Source organism: Sus scrofa, chromosome 15, assembly GCF_054392235.1.
Source record: "Sus scrofa isolate SSC_HxYL_T2T_F1_AM1 chromosome 15, Sscrofa_HxYL_maternal_Yorkshire_Landrace_v2.0, whole genome shotgun sequence".
NCBI lineage: Eukaryota > Metazoa > Chordata > Mammalia > Artiodactyla > Suidae > Sus > Sus scrofa.
Genome location: NC_139397.1, coordinates 30,786,699 through 30,811,066, shown reverse-complemented (window position 1 = coordinate 30,811,066; position 24,368 = coordinate 30,786,699). Strand labels below are relative to the sequence as shown.

At 38.1% G+C, this 24,368-nt stretch overlaps 1 protein-coding gene across 5 annotated transcripts in view; it reads right to left on the bottom strand.

Moving 5' to 3' along the window:
• Positions 1 to 12,516: 12,516 nt before the first annotated feature.
• The window catches only part of ZRANB3 (zinc finger RANBP2-type containing 3), a 302,772-nt gene continuing 290,920 nt past the window's right edge, over positions 12,517 to 24,368 (bottom strand). For all 5 annotated transcript variants that reach the window (XM_021075255.2, XM_021075253.2, XM_085001387.1 and 2 more), the window contains 2 exons: positions 23,592 to 23,723; positions 12,517 to 13,600 (listed from right to left, as the gene is read on the bottom strand). In XM_021075255.2, coding sequence (XP_020930914.1) covers positions 13,502 to 13,600; positions 23,592 to 23,723 — 231 coding nt within the window. In that variant the 3' untranslated portion in view covers positions 12,517 to 13,501. The remainder of the gene's footprint in view (positions 13,601 to 23,591; positions 23,724 to 24,368) is intronic.

Here is a 24,368-nt window from a genome sequence, read left to right as displayed (position 1 = left end):
TGTTCTGCAACGTGTTTCTCCATTTTTCCAAGCACCATTATTTGAAGAGATTATCTTTTCACCATTTGATATTCTTGTCTCCCATGTTGAATATTGGTTGAGGATTTAATTTTTGGCACTTTTTTGTTCCACTGGGCAATGTGTCTATTTTTGGTACCACTACTGTATTGTTTTTATTATTATGGCTTTGTAGTTTAATTTGAAACCTGGAAATGTGAGACTTCTGACTATTCTTTTTTCTCAGGAATGCTCTGGCTATTTGGCACCTTTTGTGGTTCCATATAATTTTAGGATTGTTTTTCTATTTCCGTGAAAGGCCTTTGGTATTTTGCTGGAGATTACAATGAATTTGTAGATGGCTTTGAGTACTGTGGCCATTTTAACAATATTAATTCTTTCAATTCATGAACACAGGATGTCATTCTATTTATCTGTATCTTCTTCAATTTGTTTCAGCAAAGTCTTGTAGTTTTCATTGTACAGGTCTTTTACTTCCTTGGTTAAATTTATTCAGAAGTATTTCATTGTTCTTGATGTTACTGTGAGTGGGATAGTTTTATTTCTTTTTCAGATGTCTCATCGTTACTGTCAAGGAATGCAACTGATTTCTGTACATTGCTTTTTTTTTTTTTTATTCTGTGACTTTAATACAATTGCTGATTGATTCTAATAGTTTTTTAATGGACTCCTTAGGACTTTTTATATATAAGATTATATCATCATCAAATAATGACAATTTTACTTCCTCCTTTCTGATTTGGGTACCTTTAATTTCTTTGTCTTGCCTATTTGCTCTAGCTAGAACTTCCAGTACTATTTTGAATAGGAGTGGTGAGAGTGGGCATCTTTGTCTTGTTCTTGATTTTAGAACACTTTCAATTTTTCTCCAGTATAATGTTGGCTGTGGGCTTGTCATATTTGGCCTTTATTATGTTGAAGTATGTTCCCTCTCTCTTTTCTTTTTCTTTTTACAGCTGTACCTGTGTCATATGGACGTTCCTGGCCTAGTGCTCAAATCATAGCTGCAGTTGCTGGCCTATGCCACAGCAATGGCGACATCATATCTAAGCCACATCTGTGACCAGCACCACAGCTTGTGGCAATGCCAGGTCCTTATCTTACTGAGTGAAGCCAGGGATCAAACCTGTATCCTCATGGAGACTATGTCAGGTTCTTAACCCACCTAACCACAATGGGAACTCCAAGGTATGTTCTTTTTAGGGCCACACCTGCAGCATATGTAAGTTTCCAGGCTAGGAGTTAAATTGGAGCTACATCTATCGGCTATGCCACAGCCAGAGCAATGCAGGATCTGAGCCAGGTCTGTGACCTACACCACAGCTCATAGCAACACTAGGTGCCTGACCCTCCGAGTGAGGCCAGGGGTCAAACCTGTATCCTCATGGATACTAGTTGGATTCATTTCTGCTGCTCCACAATGGGAATTCCCAGGTATGTTCCTTTTCTATATAAAATGGTAAGGGTTTTTGTCATGAAAGGATGTAGTATTTTGTCAAATACTTTTTCTGTGCCTACTGAGATGATTACATGATTTTTATCTTTCATCTTTTTGATATGATATGTTACATTTATTGATGTGCATATGTTGAACCATCCTTGAATACCAGGGATGAATACCACTCGGTCATGATGTATAATCCTTTTAAGATATTCTTAAATTTGGTTTGCTGATATTTTGCTTAGAATTTATGCATCAATATACATTAGGGATATTGGTCTATAGCTCTGTGGCTTTGTTGTTTTTTGTGGGTTTTTTTGGTGGGAACTTACCTGGTTTTGGTATCATAATGCTGGCTTTGTAGGATGAGTTTGGAAGTGTTCCCTTCTCATTACTTCAGAAGACTTTGAGTAGGATTGGTGTTACTTCTTTAAATGTTTGGTAAATAAGCTTTTCTAGTGAAGCTGTTTGGATCTGGAATTTTCTGTGTTGGGAGATTCTTGATTACTGACTCTGTCTCATTACTCATTATTGTCCTGTTCAGATTTTCTATTTCTTCCCAATTCAGTCTTGGCAGTGTGTATATTTCTAGAAATATATCCATTTTTTTATACATTATGTAATCTGTAAGTATGTAATTATTCATATAGTCTCTCAAGATTCTCAGTGTTTCTGAAGTGTTTTAATATCTCCTCTTTCATATCTAATTTTAGTCTTTTCTCTTTTTTTCTTAATTAGTATTTTTTTCTTAATCAGTTTTGTTTATGTTTTCAAAAACCACACTTGGTTTTGTTGATCCTTTCTACTGTTTTTTCTGGTCTCTTTCATTTATATTGCTTCTGATTTTTTATATTTCCTTTCTTCTGCTAATTTTGGGCTTAATTTGTTCTTTTTCTAATTCCTTCATGTGTAAGGTTAGGTTGTTTATTTGAGTATTTATAATTTCTTACTATATGCATTTATTTCTATAAACTTGCCTCTGAGGACGGCTTTTGCTGCATGCTACAATATTTGATATGTTAATTTCCAATTTCATTTGTATTGAAATAATTTTTCATTTATAGTTTGGTTTCCTCTGACTCAAGTGTTGTTTAGAAACATGTTTTTTAGTTTCCACATATTTGTAGAAATTCTCACTTTTCTTTTATTGATTTCTAGTTTCATATCATTGTGGTCCAAAAAGATAGCTGGATGATCCTGATCTTCTTAAAATTTGCTAAGATTTTTGGAGTTCTGATCATGGCTCAGAAGAAATGAATCTGATTAGCATCCATGAGAACACAGGTTTGCTCCCTGGCCTCGCTCAGTGGGTTAAGGATCTGGCATTGCTGTGAGCTGTGGTGTAGGTTGCAGACTCAGATATGATGTTGCTGTGGCTGTGGTGTAGGCCAGCGGCTACAGCTCTGATTAGACCCCCTAGCCTGTGAAACTCCACATGTTGTGGATGTGGCCCTAAAAAAAAAAAAGACAAAAAAAAATTTGCTAAGATTTTTTTAATGTGGTTTACCATATGATCTGTCCTGGAGAATGTTCCATGTGCACTTGAGAGAATGTGTATTCTACTGCTATTGGATAGAATATTCTGTATATCAATTAAGTCCATTTGTTCTGAAATGTTCAATTCCAACATTTTATTCTTGATTTTCTGCGTGGATGATATATCCATTGTTGATAGAGAGGAACTGAAGTCTCCCTATGAGTACTGTATTAATCTATTTCTCCCTTAATATCTGATGTTAGTTTCAAGTGTACGGCAAAGTGATTCAGATATACATATATATACATATATATATATATACACACACATATATATATATATTTCAAATACATATTATTTTCCATTACAAGTAATTAGAAGATATTGACTGTAATTCCCTGTGGTATATAGTAGATCCTTGTTGTTTAGCTACATTATATAGAATAGTGTGTAAATGTTAATCCCAAATTCCTAATTTATCTCTTCCCTCACCCCCCACTATCTCCTCTATATCCTTTGGTAACTGTACATTTTTTTTTATGTCTGAGTCTATTTCTATTTTGTAAATAAGTTCATTTGTATCATTTTTTAGATTCCACAAATAAGTGATATCATATGGCATTTGTCTTTCTTTGTGCAACTTCCCTCCAGCTATAGATGTGTGTCTGGACAGACCCCCACTCATTCCCTTCACCTTCCACTTACTCTTCCAGAAAGGGTGTGCTGGCTCACCCCTGGACCTGCTGCTGTCTCTGTGCTGCTGCTGGTTTTGCTGCAGCACACCTCACTCTGCAGCTTCCTCTGTGGTCCAATCCACTCACTTTTGTGTTCACAGATGGATGGTCTCTTGGATGTCTTTTTATGCTATGCAGAGGTACTTCCTCTTTGGTTAGGGAGGTCTTAATAGCAAATCAAAAAGGAGAGAACAAAGGAATGACTCATGCCACCATGTTGCTGACATTACTATGAGTCATTAGTTTAAGTGTAAGTGAATCAAACTCTTCAAACAAAAGATAGAGGTTGGCAGGAAGGATGAGGGAAAAAACATGATCCAACTAGATACTATTTATAAGAGACTCATTTTAGAACAAAAGACAGAAATAGGTTAAAAGTGAAAAGAACTGAAAAGGATATTCCATGCAAATAGTAACTACAGCAAGCAGAGGTGAGTATAGTAATATCAGACAAAATGGAATTACTTACATCAAAATAGAGTTATTTAGATGAAAAAAGAGACAGTGGGAGTTCTCTTGTGGCACAGCAGGTTAAGGATCTGATGTCACTGCAGCGACTTAGATTGCTGCTGTGGCCTGGGTTCAAATTCCTGGCCCAGGAACTTCTACATGCCACAGGCACAGCCAAAAAAACCCAAAACCCCAAAAAGAGACAATGAAGGATATTATATATTAATAAAAATATTCAGTAGACCAAGAGGATAGAACAATTATAAACATTAATGTATCTAATAAGACATCAAAATATATGAAGCAAAAAAAAAATGGGAGAAGGGTAAAACAGACAGTCCTAAAAAAATAGTTGGAAACTTGAGTATCTTCTCCACAGTGGATAGAACAGCCAGATGGAAGAAAAGTACAAAAATAGAGTACTTGTTTTCTTTGTTAGGAGAAAGAAAACAACAAAATAAACCAACTAGACCTAACATAAATATACAGAATATCTTAAACAACAACAATAGGATATACATACTTCTTAAGTGCATATGGGACATTCTCTAGGATTCTCCATGTATTAGGCTACAAATTAAATCTTGATAGATTTAAAAAGATAGATAATCCTACAAAGTGTCTTCTCTGACCATAATGGGATGAAATTGGAAATTACTAATAGAAAGAAAGCTGGAAAATTCACAAACCTGTGGAAATTAAATAGTACATTGTAAAACAGCCAAAAGATCAAAGAAGAAATTACAATGATAATTAGAAAATACTTAGAGAAGAATAAATATAAAAATACAACCAAAATAATACCAAAGCTTATGAGACACAGCAAAAACAGTGCTAAGAAGGAAGTTTATAGCTATAAAGGCTTACATAAAAAAGGAAGAAGTTATTCAAATCAAAACCTAACTTAATATCTTAAGGAAATAGAAAAGGAACAATAATCTAAACCCAAGGCTAGCAGTAAGAAAGAAATAATGAATATTAGAGCAGAGATAAAATAAATGATACAGAAAACTAATAGAGAAAATCAGTAAGACCAAGACATGGTTGTTTGAAAACATCAAAAGAATTGACAAACTTTAGCTAGATGGACTAAGAATGAAAGAGAGGAGACTCAAATGACTAAAATCAGAAGTGAAATGGGTTCATTACTACTGTTTCTATAGTAATAAAAAGATCATAAGAGAGAATAATGAACAACTGTACACCAAACAAATTGGACAGCACAGATGAAATGGGCAAATTCTTAGAGGCAAAAAAATCTACCAACTGAAACAATGACTAGACCTTTATACCTAGGAAAGAGATTAAATCAGAAATTTAAAACTTTGACAAAGAAAAGCCCTGAGTTGATGGCATCATGAAGAATTCTCCCAAATATTGAAAGAACTAACATCAGTCTTCTCAAACAATTACAATAAATTGAAGAAGAAAGAATATTTTCTCACTCATTCTATGAGGCCAACATTGCCGGGTTACCAAAACCAGAATAAAAACACTACAAGAAAGGAAAAATAGAGACATATATTCCTTACAAATATTGATGAAAAGCTTCTCAACAAAATACTAGCAAGCCAAATTCAGTAGCATATTAAAAGGATTATATGCATGACCAAGTGGGATTTATTCCTGACATGTAAGAATGGTTCAACATACTAAAATCAATCAATGTAATACATCATATTAACAGAATGAAAGATATAAACTGCATGGCCAACTCAGTTGATGCACAGAACGCATTTGAAAAAATTAAATACCCTTTCATACATGGATGGACCTAGAGATTATCATACTAAGTGAAGTCAGACAGAGAAAAACAAACATCGTATGATATCACTTTTACGTGGAATCTTTAAAAAATGATACAAATAAACTTATTTACAAAACAGAAACAAACTTACACACTTTGAAAACAAATTTATGGCTACCAAAGGAAAAAGGTGGCAGAGAGGGATGGATTGAGAGTTGGGATTGGCATATGCACACTATTGTATATGGAATGGATAGTCAACGGGAACCTGCTGTTCAGCACAGGGAATTCTACTCAAAATTCTGTTCTAACTATATGGGAAAAGAATATGAAAAAGAATGGATATGTATAAATGTACAACTGAATCACTCTGCTGTACACCTGAAAATAACACAACATTGTAGATCAACTATATTTCAATAAACTTTTTAAATGAAAAAACAAACAGCTTTCCATGACAAGAACACTTCAACAAGCTAGAAATAGAAGTAAACTACCTCAACATAATAAAGGCCACAAATACATCATACTTAATGGTGAAAGACTGAAAACTCTTCTAATATCAGGAACAAGACACGTCCAAATTTTGCCGCTTCTATTCAGCACAAGTATTGGAAGTTCTAGCAGAACAATTAGGCAAGAAAAAGAAATAACAGACACCCATACTGGAAAGGAAAAAGTAAAAGTATCTCTGTTTGTAGATGACATGATCTATGATATGGAAAAAGAACAAAACAAAAAGCCCCTGAATATTCCACACACACACACACATACACAAACTTTGAGGGAGTTCCCTTTGTGGCTCAGTGGTAACAAACCCAACTTGTATTCAGGAGGATGCAGGTCTGATCCCTAAGCTCTCTCAGTGGGTTAAAGACCTAGTATTGCCATGAGTTATGGTATAGGTGGCAGACACAGCTCCAGTCTGGCATTGCTGTGGCTGTGGTGTAGGCCGGCAGCCACAGCTCCCATTCAAGCCTAGCCTGGGAACCTCCATATGCTGTGGGTGTGGCCCTAAAAGCAAAAAAAAAAAAAAAAAACCCAAAAAGCAAAAAACCTTTTGGAACTAAAGAATGAATACAGCAAACTTACAGGGTATAAAATTAAGAAGAAGAAGAAGGAAAAAAAAAAAAAAAAAAAAAAAAAGCTAAGGCTAGGCCTAAAATCCTCTCAATGTCCCTAAGAAGAGGCCAAATGGCTGTGGGGTTTCAGGGTAAGTGTGCTTGTCCTCCAGGAGAGAAGAGGCTCCAACTTTCTGCTGGCAAGTTGCCCCAGGGTCCTGAGTGGGGGCTGCAAGTGCTATTTTGACTGTGGCCTAAATCCATGCCATGATCTCTGATTTCACCTGATCGACCTTAAAATGATAAAAGTTTGAGTTCCATCTGACTCCAGTGGCTCATTTCTCAACTGGTTCCTAATTTGATGTGGGGAGAGGCTTACTGGAAGCTTTTAAAACATTAACAACAGAAAAACAGAGCAACTGCATAGCAATGTTTCATATATGCCCTGAAAATTTTCCATTTGATGAAAGCTAAAGCATGAATTAAGACACAGTTCTAGGGAGTTCTCGCTGTGACACAGTAGGTTAACCATCTAGCTTGGCTCTGTGGAGACACTGGTTAGATCCCTGGTCCTGCACAGTGGGTTAAGGATCCAGCATTGCTGCAGCTGTGGTATAAGTCACAGCTCCAGCTTGGATTTGATATCTCAACTTCTATATACCTCCAGTGTGGCCAAAAGAGAAAAACAATGACATAGTTTTGTAAGTGAATATTCTTTGGAAAGTACATAAAACATTTTGTAGGATTGCTGCAAAATCTCTCATGGTGGGTGTAGCAATCTGAAGTTACAGATTGAGATGTGGGTGTGTCTGTGTACAAACCGTATGTGCAGAGAACTTGGTAGGTCAGGTACTGAGATAGTGGATTTTTAGCTCATTTTATAGGCTAAGTTAAAACTATGCTGGAATCTTTGTTAAAGAGACCTTAACTGTCACAGAGATAAGGATGTTTGGAGTTTCTGTAATACAGTAATGAACTCTGGCTGGAGGGGAGGCAGACGTGTAAAAGCAGAGACAAATATGAACACTTCAGGAAACGCGGAATAATTAACATTTTTAAGGTGTCCCATATGTCAGTTTCTAGGAGGAAAAAAAGCTAGTATCTTCTAGTGAGACAGGACTAGTCAGTGATTTCAAAGAGCCAGGAGAGAAGCTGTTGAAGCAGAGGCAGCAGTCAGAACCCTGAATGCATTTCAATACCAATAATGTTTCCGGTAGCAAATGTGAACACAACCAGGGCAGCAGAACACCTGTAACATCATAAGACAACCGATAAAGTTGAGAGGAGATGGGATGCTTTTCTGGTGGTTGAATATTTAATTTCTTCAGTGACTTGAAGTTTAAAAGAATAAAAGGTGCAGTGAGAGGTTAATAACACATAACTAATATGCAGTAACAAGAAAAGGAGATATTTCCACAACCTATTCTTTTTCAGCTAGGCCTGCAGCATGCAGAGGTTCCCGGGCCAGGGATCAAACTTGCACCACAGCAGCGACCCAAACCACAGCACTGACAACAGGATCCTTAGCCCACAGAGTCACCAGGGAACTCTCTTTACAACCTGTTTTTGATGTTTCATATCCATGATTCTGTATCCTGTAGTAAACACATTTTTTTCATTTTATTCTGAAGAGTTCAAGAATGTTGACATCTTAGACATATAATTTAAAGTGTTTCATAGTTTTATTTCCAAGGGAACTTATTTTAAATGTTTCACTCAAGGATCTGAAGATTTAATAGTAAGGCATGTGGGCAGAAAATCCTTTCCCATCAACAGCTAGGAAAATGTAGAAAGGTATTCATTTGTCATAGGAAAATCTCCCCAGGAAACATACACTAGGCTGTGATTAACACTGACAGATCTTTTCCATGGTCTGGGACTCGAAGTGACTTATCAGTCATCAGAGAGTATCTGGAGGTCAATGTCACTCAGTGACAGTGGACAGGAGGACGGACAGCTCATCACTGGGCATGGGCGGTTTGGGTGCGTGAGCAGAGCCCCACTATCCAGCACGGCCACCTTTCTCAGTGCTGGCCTCTTCTCATGGCTCCCACACCGCACACCAGTTCATTCCCCAGCTACCAGTTCTCAGTCCTGTACCCTGGATCCACAGCCTCTTCTTTCTTGTCTTCTAACTTCTCTGATTCTTTTCAGAGCTGGTTTCATCCTTCACACCTGCTCCAGCCCCCTCTGTTTTTCACTTAACCTCCACATCCTGTGCAGGAGCAGCCCCCTTCTTCCCAGGGGGGAACCCCAGACTGCTCTCTGCACACACGGCCCCCTGCTTGCCCTGACACTTGCTGTGCCCTCTGTTGGAATCTTATATTTACAAGCCACAGAGGGCAGCTTCCATTTCAGACTGTGAGGATGAAAGAACCACCCTAAAATAGTATTGATCTTCTGAGGTCTTTGCTGTTAGATTGATCTCTACTTTAATTTTCAGTCCCAGACTCTTCATCTCAATGTGCCCCTGAATAGATCAAACCAGGGGAAGGATGGGGTTGGGGTGGGCCAGGGTCCTGCGTGGCAAATGCTCACTGGTCCTTTATAGCATTTTTGTGTTTTTTTTCCAGATGTACTGAGGTATGATTGGCAAATAAAATTGTAAGATATTTAAAGTATGCACTTGATGATTTGCTACACATACACATTGTGAAAGGATGAGCATCATATAGTTAATTAACACATCCATTATCTCAAATACATACTTTTCTTTTTTGGAGAGAACACTCGGTTCTACTCTCTTAGCAATTCCAATCACACAATACAGTGCCATCAATGTTCTCACATCTTACTCATAACTGAAAATTTTTACCCTTTCATCAAACTTTCCCCACCACCTCCCACTTCCTGAAACCATTTTTCTACATTCTGTTTCTATGAGTTTGACTTCTTTTTTTTTCCCCCTTAGGACTCCATATATGAGTGATGCCTTCCAGGCTCATGCTACTGCAGATAGCAGGATTTCCTTTTTTTGAAAAGCTGAATAATGTTCTAGTGTATACATCTTCTACGTTTTCTTTTTCTTTTTTTTGTCTTTTTTTTTTTGCTATTTCTTTGGGCTGCTCCCGCGGCATATGGAGGTTCCCAGGCTAGGGGTCGAATCGGAGCTGTAGGCCAGCACCACTGGCCTATGCCAGAGCCACAGCAACGCAGGATCTGAGCCGCTTCTGCAACCCACACCACAGCTCATGGCAACGCCGGATCGTTAACCCACTGAGCAAGGGCAGGGACCGAACCCACAACCTCATGGTTCCTAGTCGGATTCATTAACCACCGCGCCACGACGGGAACTCCTTCTACGTTTTGTTTTCTTTACGCACTCATCCGTTGATGACAGGTTGTTTTCATTACCTTGGCTATTGTGAATAATGTTGCAGAGAACATGGCAGGTACAGATATCTTTTAGAGATAATGGTTTCATTTTCTTTAGATATATACCTAGAAGTAAGATTGCTAGTAGTTTTTAATTTCTTAAGGGACCATCATACTATTTTCCATAGTAGCTGCACCAATTTACATTCCCGTCAACAGTAGACAAGTGTTCTCTTTCCTCCACATTCTCATCAGCATATGTTATCTCTTATCTTTTTGTTAATAGTCATCCTAACAGCTATGAGGTTATATGTGCATGTGATTTGCATTTCCCTGACCATCAGTGATGTTGAGCACATTTTCATGTACCTGCAGGCCATTGTCTTCTTTGGAAAAATGTATATTTGGGTTCTTTGCCTATCTTTTCACTCGATTTTTTTTTTTTTAACTACTGTGTTGTATGAGCTCCTTATATAATTTGGATATTAGCCCCTTATTCAATATGTGGTTTGCAAATAGTTTCTTCCATTCTGTAGGTTGTCTTTTCATTTTGATGATGGTTTCCTTTGATGTATAGAAGCTTTTTAATTTGATGTAGTAACATTTATTTTTGCTTTATTTTTTGCTGCCTGTGCAACATAAATTTGGTGTCAAATGCAAAAAATCATTGCCAAGATTGAAGTCAAGGAGCTTACCCTCTGTGTCTTCTTCTAGGAGTTCTATGGCTTCAGGTCTTTTTAGGGCCACACCCACGGCATATGGAAGTTCCCAGGCTAGGTGTCTAATTGGAGCTGCGGCTGCCAGCCTACACCGCAGCCACAGCAACACAGGATCTGAGCTGTGTCTGTGACCTACACCACAGCTCACAGCAGTGCCAGATCCTTGGCCCACTGAGCAGGGCCAGGGATCAAATCCATGTCCTCATGGATACTACTTGGGTTTATTACTGCTGAGCCACAATGGGAAGTCCTGGCTTCAGGTCTTACATTCAAGTCTTAATCCGTTTTGAGTTGACTTGCCTGTATGGTGTAAGATAAGGGTCCAATTTAATTGTTTGGCACATGACTGTCCAGTTTCCCCAAGGCCTTTTATGGAAGGAGACCATCCTTTCCCCATTGTATATTCTTGGCTCCTTTGTTGAAAATCAGTTGAAAATATATATATATATATATATATATATATATATATATATATATACACACACACACACATATATGTATATATATATATGCATGGGCTTATTTCTGGGCCCTTGATTCTGTTCCATAGATCTATATGTCTGTTTTTATGCCAATACCATACTGTTTGATAACTATAGCTTTGAAATATAGTTTGAAATCAAGAAGTGTGATGCCTCTAGTTTTGTTCTTCTTTCTCAAGATTTCTTTGGCTATTTGGGGTCTATTATGGTTCCATAAATTTTAGGATTTTTTTTTCTATTTCTGTGAAAATGACATTGGAATTGTGATGGGGATTGCATCTGTCAATTGCTTTGGGTAATATGGACATTTTAACAATATTAATTTTTCTTATCCATGAACATGGAATATGGGATTTTTTTCCCCATTTTATTTGTGGTTTCTTCAATTTCTTTCATCAAATACTTGTAGTTTCAGTGTACAAATCTTTCACCTCCTTGTTAAACATATTCCTATTTTATTCTTTTCAATGCTCTGATATCATTTTTAATTGACTGGAATTTTGAAATCTGGCAAAGAATGAAAGCATCCTCATGGGTCATTTTACCTCAAACCATCATCCAGTTCCTCCATGTGAGAAAGTTCTCCGTAGAATTACCACTTTAGTTTGATCCAAAGAGCAAGCTCCACTCATATCTGACCTACTTAGACCAAAGTCTCACTTGCAAACACCTCCTGCTGGAATAAAGGCAGCCTGCTGGCTTCTTGGCTCTCAACCGTGAGGAATCCTAGGTTACCCTGGCAGTGAGGCAGAAAACTGCAAAAAGCCTGATCAGCAAAGCAGAAAGGAGGCCAAAGAAAGCCCAACTAATTTATAAAATGAGCAAATACAATTCCATCTCATAGAATGAAATACTATAAACTTAATAAAAACTCCAAAGGAAAAATTCATGGTTGTATAATATTTATAGAAATAAGTTATCTGTTACTAAGTACCAGCTACTAATTAAAATTAAAGAGTGTTCAAACTAATGAGAAGTACGCCTAAAGAATATTTACAGACAAGCCTTCTATGAATGCAGTTCTGACTCTTTGCTCACATGATTCTCACATATTGCAGGAGTTATTGCTTGGTTTTGTTTCATCATCACTTTTATTTTTGAATATCAGTTACATTTTAATAGTACCCTTATACTTTTTTTTTAACATATATCTCCATCTGATCATGCTTTACTTATAAAGTGTTTTATCATCATTACTCCTTTTAAAAGAGGTTTCAGGAATATACTTTTAATAAAACAGAATTTTAAAAACAGAAAATGAGAAACCAGGAGAAAAAGGGTGCTTTGATAGTAAGCCTAGTATTAGGCATTAAAACAAACTAAAAAAAAAAAAAAAAAAAACGAAGCTTAAGCGGCATTTTAAATTTTATGCTTTCAGTTTTTAAACATTCTTAAAAATTACTTTAGCTAGAATGCCTAAATTGTCTACAAACAGCATAGGCTCAATTAGCTTACTTTCAAAAGCATCTTTTCAATAAAGACAACTGGCTTAAACATAAAACAAGAAGACAACACTCACAATGTGTACCCCCAGCCCATTTTGGAGGCATTTAGTGAACAAGAGTCCCTCTTGCATACTAAGCAGGCAGGTCACACTTGGCACAGAATTCCTGAATAATCATGATTTGCCTCTTAAATTTCCCTTATGGCTTTACAATGTTCCATTTAGACACACAGCCATCCAGAACCAATACTAATCCAGCAGGATTTTTCAAGTACTTGAGAGTATATTTTTCAAAAACAATCTATGTATAATACTATGATTAAGGTATAGTCATGGGAAATGGAAGCTTAACAAAATCTTACCAAAACATAATTGAGAGTCTGCATGAAATCAAAAAGGTTGTAGAAATATTTAGTATTGTATCTCAGTTTCTGTTATGTACTTTCAAAAGGCAGGGAACACTAAAAGCATTTAACATGAAAAGGGAAGTTGAAGTCTTGATTTTTCTTCTGAAAATTTCTAGTCTTAAAATATTGAAAAAAAGACAAATATGAAAAAATGTTGAATTCTCCACATATAAACCATTTGTCATCCATTCAAAAATTTTTATACTTCATTTCTTTACCAAAAATCGTGTGATGTCGGATCCATGCTTTGCTGCTAGAGACTGTCTTCTCACCTGGCTTCTTTCCTTAGCTTGTCTGGCAGTTCTCTAAAAGTTAGAAAAAACATGCACATGTACATGTTAAAAAAAAAGTACTAGATACAGAAGCTCAAAAACTCTGTTAGTCTGAACAAATCTACATTTTCACCACCCTGGTTTACCAGTGCTTTGCCATTAGGGGTGTTACCAAGCTACAAGCAAAGGTCTCCAGCAGCCTAAAGGTCCTGGGTTCACTTAAGGCTAGATGCTGAAGTGAAAACACAGCTTCATGGGGGTGACTTGCTACCCAGTGAGATGGCAAAAACCTCACTGGGAGGCTGGGGCATCCATGATTCTCCTCATCCAAGTGGGAGCTCGTAAGGCAGCTCTGGATTTCCCAGCCGAATAGCCAAGACACTGCAAACCAACCAACCAACAAACAAAAAACCCAAAGTAGGATGGAACACAACTGGATTCATCTGCTGCTCCCACAAATAAAATTTTTCATGAAACTCTGAAAAAGTGATTACAGAAGGTGCAGCATTCTCTTTTGCTTTATCTTAATTTTCTTATAGGCCTCAAATGTGCTAATAATTTGCACAGTTGAGAAATTAGATGATTTTTTCCCCAGTTAAATCCATAGAAATGTGAAGTGATTCAGGTGGAAGGGGTAAGGAGAAGACAAGGGTTAAACTAGAACAAGTAAACAAAAGCCCATGCTTATGACATAAGCCCATTTATGTAAAAATTATGCTTGTGAAAAAATTGAGGAATCTGAAATATTAAAAAGTGGCTAAGAAAGTGCTCACTACGACAAGAACACTGGCAAAGGATCTGAACAGTTCTCATAAGCTTAACTACAATTGACTAGCATTTTTCCAAATGTCAGGGTCTTTAATAACACAGTAATTCTCCTCCCAGCCCATCAGTAATAACTAGTGCAGGTAAATAGGTTCTGCTGTTCACTGCTGGGATGGAAGCAGCACCATCCTTTGGAAAACAGCTTGGAGATAAACTCCTACGCTTGACTCAGTGATTTTACATCTGAGAATCTGTCTTAGGGAAAAAAACCTCAAAATGTAAAAAACAGTTTGAATAAACAAAACAAAACAAAACCACCACCAACATGCCTGGCAGCGTTGTGTAGATGAACCAAAAAATGTCAGCAACTTCAATGTTTATCACTATGGGAATGTCTAAAAAAACCACAGTAGAGAGGTACTCCACAGAAAAATATGCAGCACTTTTAGATGATAAACAATGTGAATGCTTACCATGGGAGGAAGAGAAAATGCTACATTCTGCCCGGATGCGGAGTTGGATACGATGTTGATACTGAAAGTATGCTTCTTTCTAAAATAAAATCTCAACAGGTAGATCTCATGACCTTTGTTGAACTGCTTGTTAAAAATTCATCCTGGGAGTTCCTGTCGTGGCCCAGTGGTTAGTGAATCCAACTAGGAATCATGAGGTTGTGGATTCAATCCGTGACCTTGCTCAGCGGGTTAAGGATCCAGCATTGCCGTGAGTTGTGGTGTAGGTTGCAGACATGGTTCGGATCCTGTTTTGCTGTGGCTCTGGTGTAGGCTGGTGGCTACAGCTCCGATTAGACCCCTAGCCTGGGAACCTCCATGTGCCGCAGGAGCGGCCCCAGAAATGGCAAAAAGACCCCCCCCCCAAAAAAAAATTCATTCTAAGGAGGGATCAGGATGGCAGAGGAGTAAGATGTGGTGTTCACGTTCTCTCATAAACCATCTACATGTAGAACAATTCACACAGAATATCTACTGAACACTGGCAGAAGACCTTAAACCTCCAAAAAAGGGCAAGAAACCCTCCATATAACTAGGTAGAATGAAAGAAAAAGAGAGAGAGAGAGAAAAAAATAAAAGAAATCAGAATGGGACTAACACTCCTGAGAGGGAGCTGTGAAAGAGGAAAGAAACCCACACCAGGGGAAGCCTCCTAATGGGAAGATAGGCCAAGATGGAGGGACTGCAAAGCCTCAGAAAAGAGCACAGCATCTGGATGAAGAGGGGAAGGTAGAGAGAGAGCCACAGAGACCATCGGTAACACTTCCTGGGACACCACTGCCTGGGATGCTTGGGTGGGGGCTGAGTGCTGAAATTCAGGCTCCAGAGGTCAGTTCTTGGGGAGAGGACTAGGGTTGCCTGTATGGAGACAGCCTGAGGGGCTAGGAAGTGGTGTGCCATTGGCTAGGGAGACAAACACCACAGCTGAGGAAACAGAAGGAAGTCTGGCCCACAGGAGAAGCAAGATGCCATTGTTGGGGAGGGCAAGAGGGGGAGGAGCAACTGCCATAGAAATATATTTCTCTGCTCAACTGTGGACCCTGTAGGGTGGGGCTATAGGTGACAGCTCCCTCTTGTGCAGGCTAGAGATGGCAATGCCTCCTGTGTGGCTAAGCGTGTTGTGGTGCCTTGCGCATGGTCTACAGGTGGTGGTGGAAAAATCAGTCAACTCAGCCTCTAGAGTTGGGTGTGGCCCACCACCACTAGGGGTCTGTGAACAGGCACCACCTATGGCCCCAGTCACCTCAGAGGTTGGTGCAGAGGAGGCACTGCAACCAAGAACCACCCATTGTTGCTCTCACTCCCCTGGAAACACACACACCATGCCACTGCGATTGCCAAACGATCCAGGCACCACCTACACTTGCCTGAGGGTCAGTGCCACTTCCCAGGGTCCTGTAACTAGCAGCAGCCTGTGCCACTGTCCTGTGGGTCCCTGCCACAGTCAAGGGCCCCGCAACCAGGCACTGGCTACTAGCCCTGCCCATTGCTTCCATCTACCTGGAAGCATATGAAACACTCCATCAAGGGAATAACAGCCTGCACACATTGAGGAGAGACAGGAAGCATCCAAAAAATCAGCCCTCATGCCAAAAAAAAAAAAAAAAAAAAAAAAAAAAAAGTAAGGCTTCACAAAATACCCAGGGGAAATTCTTCTATATACAAAGCCTTCCAGTAGCTGTTTTCCCTAAATTCATAGAATAAGAAAAATATAAGCAAAATGAAGATCTTCAGGAACCATTCCTAGTAAAAAGAACAGGAGAATTCACCTGAAGGAGCACTCAATGAAACAGACCTCTGCAGTCCAACAGACAGTGAATTCAAAAAGAAGATAGTGAAAATAATGAAGGAATTAAGAGTGGACATGAACAATAATGCAGATTACCTTAGAAAGGAACTAGAAAATACAAGGAGGAGCCAAGAAAAATTAGAAAATTCATTTGCAGAGACAAAAGTGGAATTAAAGGCACTGAAAAGCAGAAGGAATAATGCAGAGGAATGAATTAGTGACTTGGAAGATAGAATAATGGAAATCACTCAATCAGGACAGCAGCCAAAAGACCCAAAGAAAAAACATGAAAGCAATGTAAGAGACCTATGGGATAATATAAAGCAGGACAACCTAAGCATAATAGGGATTCAAGAAGGAGAACAAACAGAAAAGGGGATTGAAAATATATTTGAAGAAATTATGGCTGAAAACTTCTCAAATTTAAAGAAAACAGCTATCAAGTTGCAGGAAGCACAGGGGGCCCCAAATAAATTGAACCCAAATAGGCCCACACAAAGACATATTATAACAAAATTGTAAAAAGTTAAAGAGAGGATTCTAAAGGCAGCAAGACAAACACAAAACATTAATTATAAGGGAACCCCCATAAGGATATCAGCTGATTTCTCTGTAGAAACACTAGAGGCCAGAAAAGAGTGGCAAGATATAGTTAAAGCCCTAAAAAGGAAAAATCTGCAGCCTAGAACACTCTACCCAACAAGAATATTATTTAAAACAGAAGGAGAAATAAAGAATTTCTCCAAAAAACAAAAACTGAAAGAGTACAGCAATACTAAACCCATTCTTAAAGAAATACTGAAAGGGCTCCTCTGAATAAAAAAGAAGTAAGAAGAAAAAGAATGGAGGAAATCACAACTGCAAAGTAATCACTTAAATAAGCCAGTATATGGAACTAAAGGGAAAAAAACCCTTTTGTATAAGCACCGATAAACACAAGGAACAGCAAAAGGATAAACATGAAGATGTTAAAAAATAACATTAAAATCATAAAAAGTAGAGAAGGAAAGTAAGAAAATCTAGTCTCCTTTTTTCCAGAATGTGTTTGAACTTATTTGACTATCAGACTAAAGCAAGCAGATATAGGAAAGGGTTATCATACTTGAAAAACAGGGCAACCACAAATCAAAACCAATGAATACATTCACAAAAACTAAAAAGAAGAGGACACAAGCATAAAATAAAAGGAAATCATTCAACCAAAAAAAGGAACAATGGAGAAACATAGAATCAACTGGAATACCAGATTTAAAATGGCAGTAAATACATTTTTATCAACAATTACCTTAAATGTCCATGGACTGAATGCTCCAATCAAAAGACATAGAGTGGATAAAAAAACAAGAGTCTACAATGTGTTGTCTACTTGACATTCGCATTAGAGCAAAGGACACATATAAATTGAAAGTAAGGGTATGGAAAAAGATATTTCATGTGAATGAAAATGACAGGAAAGTGAGAGTTGCAATGCTTATATCAGATAAAATAGACTTTATTTTTTTAGGGCTGCACCATGGCATATGGAAGTTCCCAGGCTAGGGGTTTAGTTGGAGCTGCAGCTGCTGGCCTACACCACAGCCACAGCAATGTCAGATCCAAGCCACATCTGTGACCTAAACCACAGCTCATGGCAACACCAGTTCCTTAACCCACTGAGCGAGGCCAGGGATTGAACCTGCATTCTCACGGATACTAGTCAGATTCATTTCCACTGGGCCACAACAGGAACTCCAACAAAACAGACTTTAAAACAAAGGTCATAAAGAAAGACAGAGGACACTGCCTAATGATAAAAGGAACCATTAAAGAAGAGGATATTACAATCATCAATATATATGCCCCTAGTATAGGAGCACCCAGATATATACAACAAATACTAACAGACATAAAAAGAGAAATTAATGGCAATGTAGTAATAGTAGAGACTTTAACACCCCACTCACATCAATGGATAGACCCTCTAGACAGAAAATCAATAAGGCAACAGAGATCCTAAATGACACATAGAAAAAATAGACTTCATTGATATTTTCAAGGACATTACATCCAAAAACATCAGAATATATATTCTTTTCAAGTGCACATGGAACATTCTCAAGGAATGACCACATACTGAGGCACAAAAATAACCTCAACAAATTTAAGAGTATAGAAATTATTTCAAGTATCTTCTTTGGCCAAAATGGAATGAAATCAGAAATCAACCACAGGAAAAGAAATAAAAAAAAAAAATGACTACAAGGAGACTAAACAACATGCTCTAGAAAGCCAATGCGTCAATGAGGAAATCAAGATGGAAATTAAAAAATACCTTGAGACAAATGTTAATGAAAACACAATCATTCAAAAATCTATGGGATGCCACAAAAGTAGTGCTCAGAGGGAAGTTCATAGTGATACAGGCCTTCCTCAAAAAAGGAGAAAAATCTCAAATCAACAACTTAACCCATCACCTAAAAGCATTAGAAAAAAGAAGAACAAACAAAACCTAAAGTCAGCAGAAGGAAGGAAATCATAAAGATCAAAGAGGAAATCAACAAAATAGATAACAAAAAGGATAAGAAAAAAATCGGTAAAACCAAGAGCTGGTTTTTTGAAAGGGTAAACAAAACTGACAAACCTCTGGCCAGACTCACCAAGAAGAGGAGAGAAAGAACTCAAATAAACAAAATAAGGAATGAAAAAGGAAAATCTCAACAGATACCACAGAAACACCAAAAAAAAAAAAAAAAAAAAAAAAAACCATAAGAGAATTCTATGAACAATTATATGCCAACAAATTTGACAACCTAGAAGAAATGGACAACTTTCTAGAGACTTACACCCTGCCAAAACTGAATCAAGAAGAAATAGATCAACTGAACAGACTCATCACTAGAAATGAAATTGAATATGTAATAAAAACACTCCCTACAAACAAAAGTCCAGGACCACATGGCTTCACAGGTGAATTGTAGCAAATACACAAAGAAGGACTTATACCCATCCTTATAAAACTTTCCCAAAAGGTTGAAGAAGAAGGAATACTCCCAAAGACATTAAATGAAGCCACCATCAGCATCACCAAAACCAGTCAAAGAAAATTATAGGCCAATATCTTTGATGAATATAGATGCAAAAATTCTCAACAAAATTTCAGCCAACTGAAGCCAAAAACATATAAAAAAGATTATACACCATGACCAAGTGGGATTCATCCCAAGTTCACAAGGATGGTTCAACATATACAAATCAATTAATGTCATCCACCACATTAACAAAAGAAAAGTCAAAAACCACATGATCATCTCAATAGATGCAGAAAAAGCATCTGACAAAGTCCAACACTCATCACTATAAAAACTCTTACCAAAGTGGGTATAGAGGGAACATACCTTAACATAATCAAGGTCATTTATGACAAACCCACAGCCAATATAATACGCAATAGAGAGAAGCTGAAGGCCTTCCTCCTAAAACCTGAAAGAATGCAAGAATGTCCACTCTCACCACTTTTATTCAATATTAGTAGTGGAAGTCCTAGCCACAGCAATCCCACAAACAAAAGAAATAAAACATATCCAAATTGGAAGAGAAGAGGTAAAATGGTCACTCCATGCAGATGACATGATACTATATAAAAAACCCTAAGGATTCCACACAAAAACAACTCAAACTGATCAAAAAATTTAGCAAAGTAGCAGGATACAAGATTAACATTCAGAAATAGGTTGCATTTCTGTATACTGACAATACAATAGTAGAAAAGGAATAAAAAGAGTTCCCGTTGTGACGCAGCAGAAATAAATCTGACTACGAACCATGAGGTTGTGGGTTTGATCCCTGGCCTCACTCAGTGGTTTAAGGATCTGGCATTGCCATGAGCTGTGGTGTAGGTCACAGACATGGCTCAGATCTGGCATGGCTGTGGCTGTGGTGTAGGCCAGCAGCTGTAGCTCTGATTAGATCCCTAGCCTGGGAACCTCCATATGCCTTGGGTGTGCCCGCAAAAAAGAAAGAAGGGTAAGGAATAAAAAAATACAATACCTTTTAAAATTGCACCCCTAAAAATTAAATACCTCTGGATAAACCTGACCAGTAAGTTGAAAGACTTACATACTGAGAACTATGACATTAATCAAGAAAATTAAAGAGGATTCAAAGAAATGGAATGATAGTCCATGCTCCTGGACTGGAAGAATTAATATTGTAAAAATGGTTATACTGGAGTTCCTGTTGTGGCGCAGTGGTTAACGAATCCGACTAGGAACCATGAGGTTGCGGGTTCGGTCCCTGCCCTTGCTCAGTGGGTTAACGATCCGGCGTTGCCGTGAGCTGTGGTGTAGGTTGCAGACGCGGCTCGGATCCCGCGTTGCTGTGGCTCTGGCGTAGGCCGGTGGCTACAGCTCTGATTCGACCCCTAGCCTGGGAACCTCCATATGCCGCGGGAGCGGCCCAAGAAATAGCAACAACAACAACAACAAAGACAAAAAAAGACCCCCCCCCCAAAAAAAAATGGTTATACTACCCAAAGCAATCTCTACTGATTCAATGTGATCCCCATCAAATTACCCATTACATTTTTCACAGAACTAGAACAGACAAACCAAAAATTTATACGGAACCACAAATGACCCAGAACTGCCAAAGCAATCCTGAGGAACAAAAACAAAGCAGGAGGCCTAACTCTCCCAGACTTCAGACAATATTACAAAGCTACAATAATTAAGACAGTGTAGTACTGGTACAAAAACAGATGGAATGACCAATGGAACAGAATAGAGATCCCAGAAATACAGAGAGACACCTACAGTCAATTATCTTTGACAAAGGTGGCAAGAATATAAAATTGGAAGAAGTTCCCATCATGGCTCAGTGGTTAACAAATCCACCTAGCATCCACGAGGATGCAGGTTCAATCCCTGACTTTGCTCAGTGGGTTAAGGATCCACTATTGCTGTAAGCTGTGGTGTTGGTCATAGATGTGGCTCAGATCCTGCATTGCTGTGGCTGTGGCCAGTGGCTGCAAGCCTGGGAATGTCCATATGCCTTGGGTGCGGCCCTAAAAAGACCTAAGACGCAAAAATGAAAATAAAAATAAAAATGGGTGAAAGACAGTCTCTTCAGCAAATGGTGCTGGGAAAACTGGATAGATGCACTAAATCAATGGAACTAGAATACACCCTCACACCATGCACAGAAATAAACTCTAAATGGCTTAAAGACAAACATAAGACACCATAAAACTCATAGGCAAAACATTCTCTGACATCAACCATACCGATATTTTCTTAGGTCAGTCTCCCAAAGCAGTAGAAATAAAAACAAAAATAAACCAATGGGACCTACTCAAACTTAAAAGCTTTTGCATAGAAAAGGAAACCATGAGAAAAACAGTAAAACAACCTATGGAATGGGAGAAAATAATTTCAAACAATGCCACCAACAAGGGCTTAATTTCCAAAATATATGAACAACTCATACAACTCAACAGCAAAAATACTGGAGAGGTTGTGGAGAAAAGGGTACACTCCTACACTGCTGGTGGGAGTGTAAATTGGTACAACCACTATGGAAAACAGTATGGAGGTACCTCAGAAAACTAAAACTACCATGTGATCCAGTAATCCCACTCTTAGGCATATATCCAGATAGAATTTTCATTCAAAAAGGTACATGTACCCCTATGCTCAGTGCAGCACTATTCACAATAGCCAAGACATGGAAACAACGTAAATGTCCAATGACAGATTAATGGATTAAGAAGTTGTGGTACATACACATAATGGAATACTACTCAGCCATAAAAAAGAACAAAACAATGTCAACTGCAGCAACATGGAGGGAACTAGAGGCTCTCATACTAAGTGAAGTAAGTCAGAAGGAGAAAGACAAATATCATATGATATGTCTTGTATCTGGAATCTAATATATGGCACAAATGAACCTATCTTACAGAAAAGAAACTCATGGACATGGAGAATAGACTTGTGGCTGCCAAGGGGGAAGGGGAGAGAGTGGGATGGACTGGGCATTTGGGGTTAGTAGATGAAAACTATTGCATTTGGAGTGGATAAGCAATGAGATCCTGCTGCACAGCACAGGGAACTATATCTGATCACTTGTTATGTTATGAAACAGATGGAGGATAATGTGAGAAAAATAATGTACATATAAATAGGTCACTTTGCTGTACAGGAGAAATTGACAGAACATTGTAAATCAAATGTAATAAAAATTTTATAAAAATCATCCTAGTTGACAGATAATATTATGTCATTCTTTTTCTTTTGTTTTAAGCCGGAGATAATTGCTCCAAGATGTACCAAGGTTAACAGGTTTCATACTTAGGTCGGCAGTGCAATGTTCATGTTGAAGTGAGCTGGTCCTAGAGAAGATTTATTAATATTTTCAGATATTTCAGGACATATTTAGCTGCAAATGCAAACATATGTCACTTCCCCAGTTCAGTGAACTTCTAGTGTGAGGGTCTGGGTCTCCTCAGAACTGTGCAATATGAGGGAGTTCCCGCTGTGGTGCAGTGTATTAATAATCCAGCTTTTCTCTGTGGCCACGCTGGTTCCATTCCAAGCTGGCAGGTTCTAGCATAGCCATAGCTGTGATGTAGTTTGCAGCTGTGGCTCAGATTTGACTCCTGGCCCAGAAACTTCTATATGTTGTGGGTGTGGCTGAAAAGGAAAAAAAAAAAAAAAAAAAAAAAAGACTGCAATATTTAAGTTGTATCATTTTCTTCTAGGTGGTGGTGAAAATTTCCTGGTCTTAGAATGAGTCAAAAGGGAAGAAGTTTCTTTTTCGTCTGAGATTGAGAACTTGTATAGGCCTCAAAAGAATACTCGGGTGTTAGGTGATGAAAAGAATCAAATACATCTCGAATCTAGACCAGGGATACAGATTCACCCCGGAATCTTGCACACCTGTATGCACAGTGTTCAGTTTGATGTCTGCAAGCTCCACTGACCTCTTTGTGACAGACCGTACACAGAGTCTGCAGGTTGTCCAGAGAGCACTGTCCACCTCCCCCAGACACTGGCTTGATGTGGTCCACCTGCCAGAAATGCCCTTCGCTTGGGTTTCTTATCATTTCATTAAGCTGAAAAAAGAACACAGGATCAGCAGTTTTCAACATGCGCTGTGGGAACTGTTGGTTTTGCATTGTGAAATCATGTTTATACAGCAAAATCATGGGGAAAAATACATTAGGATGGCTTTTTAAAGATTTTATTGTGAGCAGGAAAAACCCTCTGGGTTAGCAATTTGAAAGCAATAAAATGTGTTTCTGAAAAACGGATTTTTTCCCCCCTTACCTAACCTATTTTGAAAAAATTACAAGTAAGTATAAAATACCAAGACTCCTGACAGGTTGGGAAAATTGGTTGCTTCTGCATCTTTGATCTAGTTTACATGGTCACTAAGACAAAATCGACACAAAAATAAGAACCGATAAAAAAGGAAAAACTTCTGAATATTACTGACTCATATATTTTTAAATTGTTGACCTAAATGCATTTGTGATCAATACCAACGACAGTTTAATATTAATTGTGATCACCCAGAACTTTTATGCTATTACCTGGGAACCTCCCAAGTTACATGGACTAGAATAGAATTTCTAGAACAAGCATTTGTAACTTGCATATTTGGAATAAACAAAGATGTTCATTTAAAGCAGCCACTATTTAGGCTAGTCCATATATATACACTTTAAATTTAACCAACGATGACCCACATTTAAATG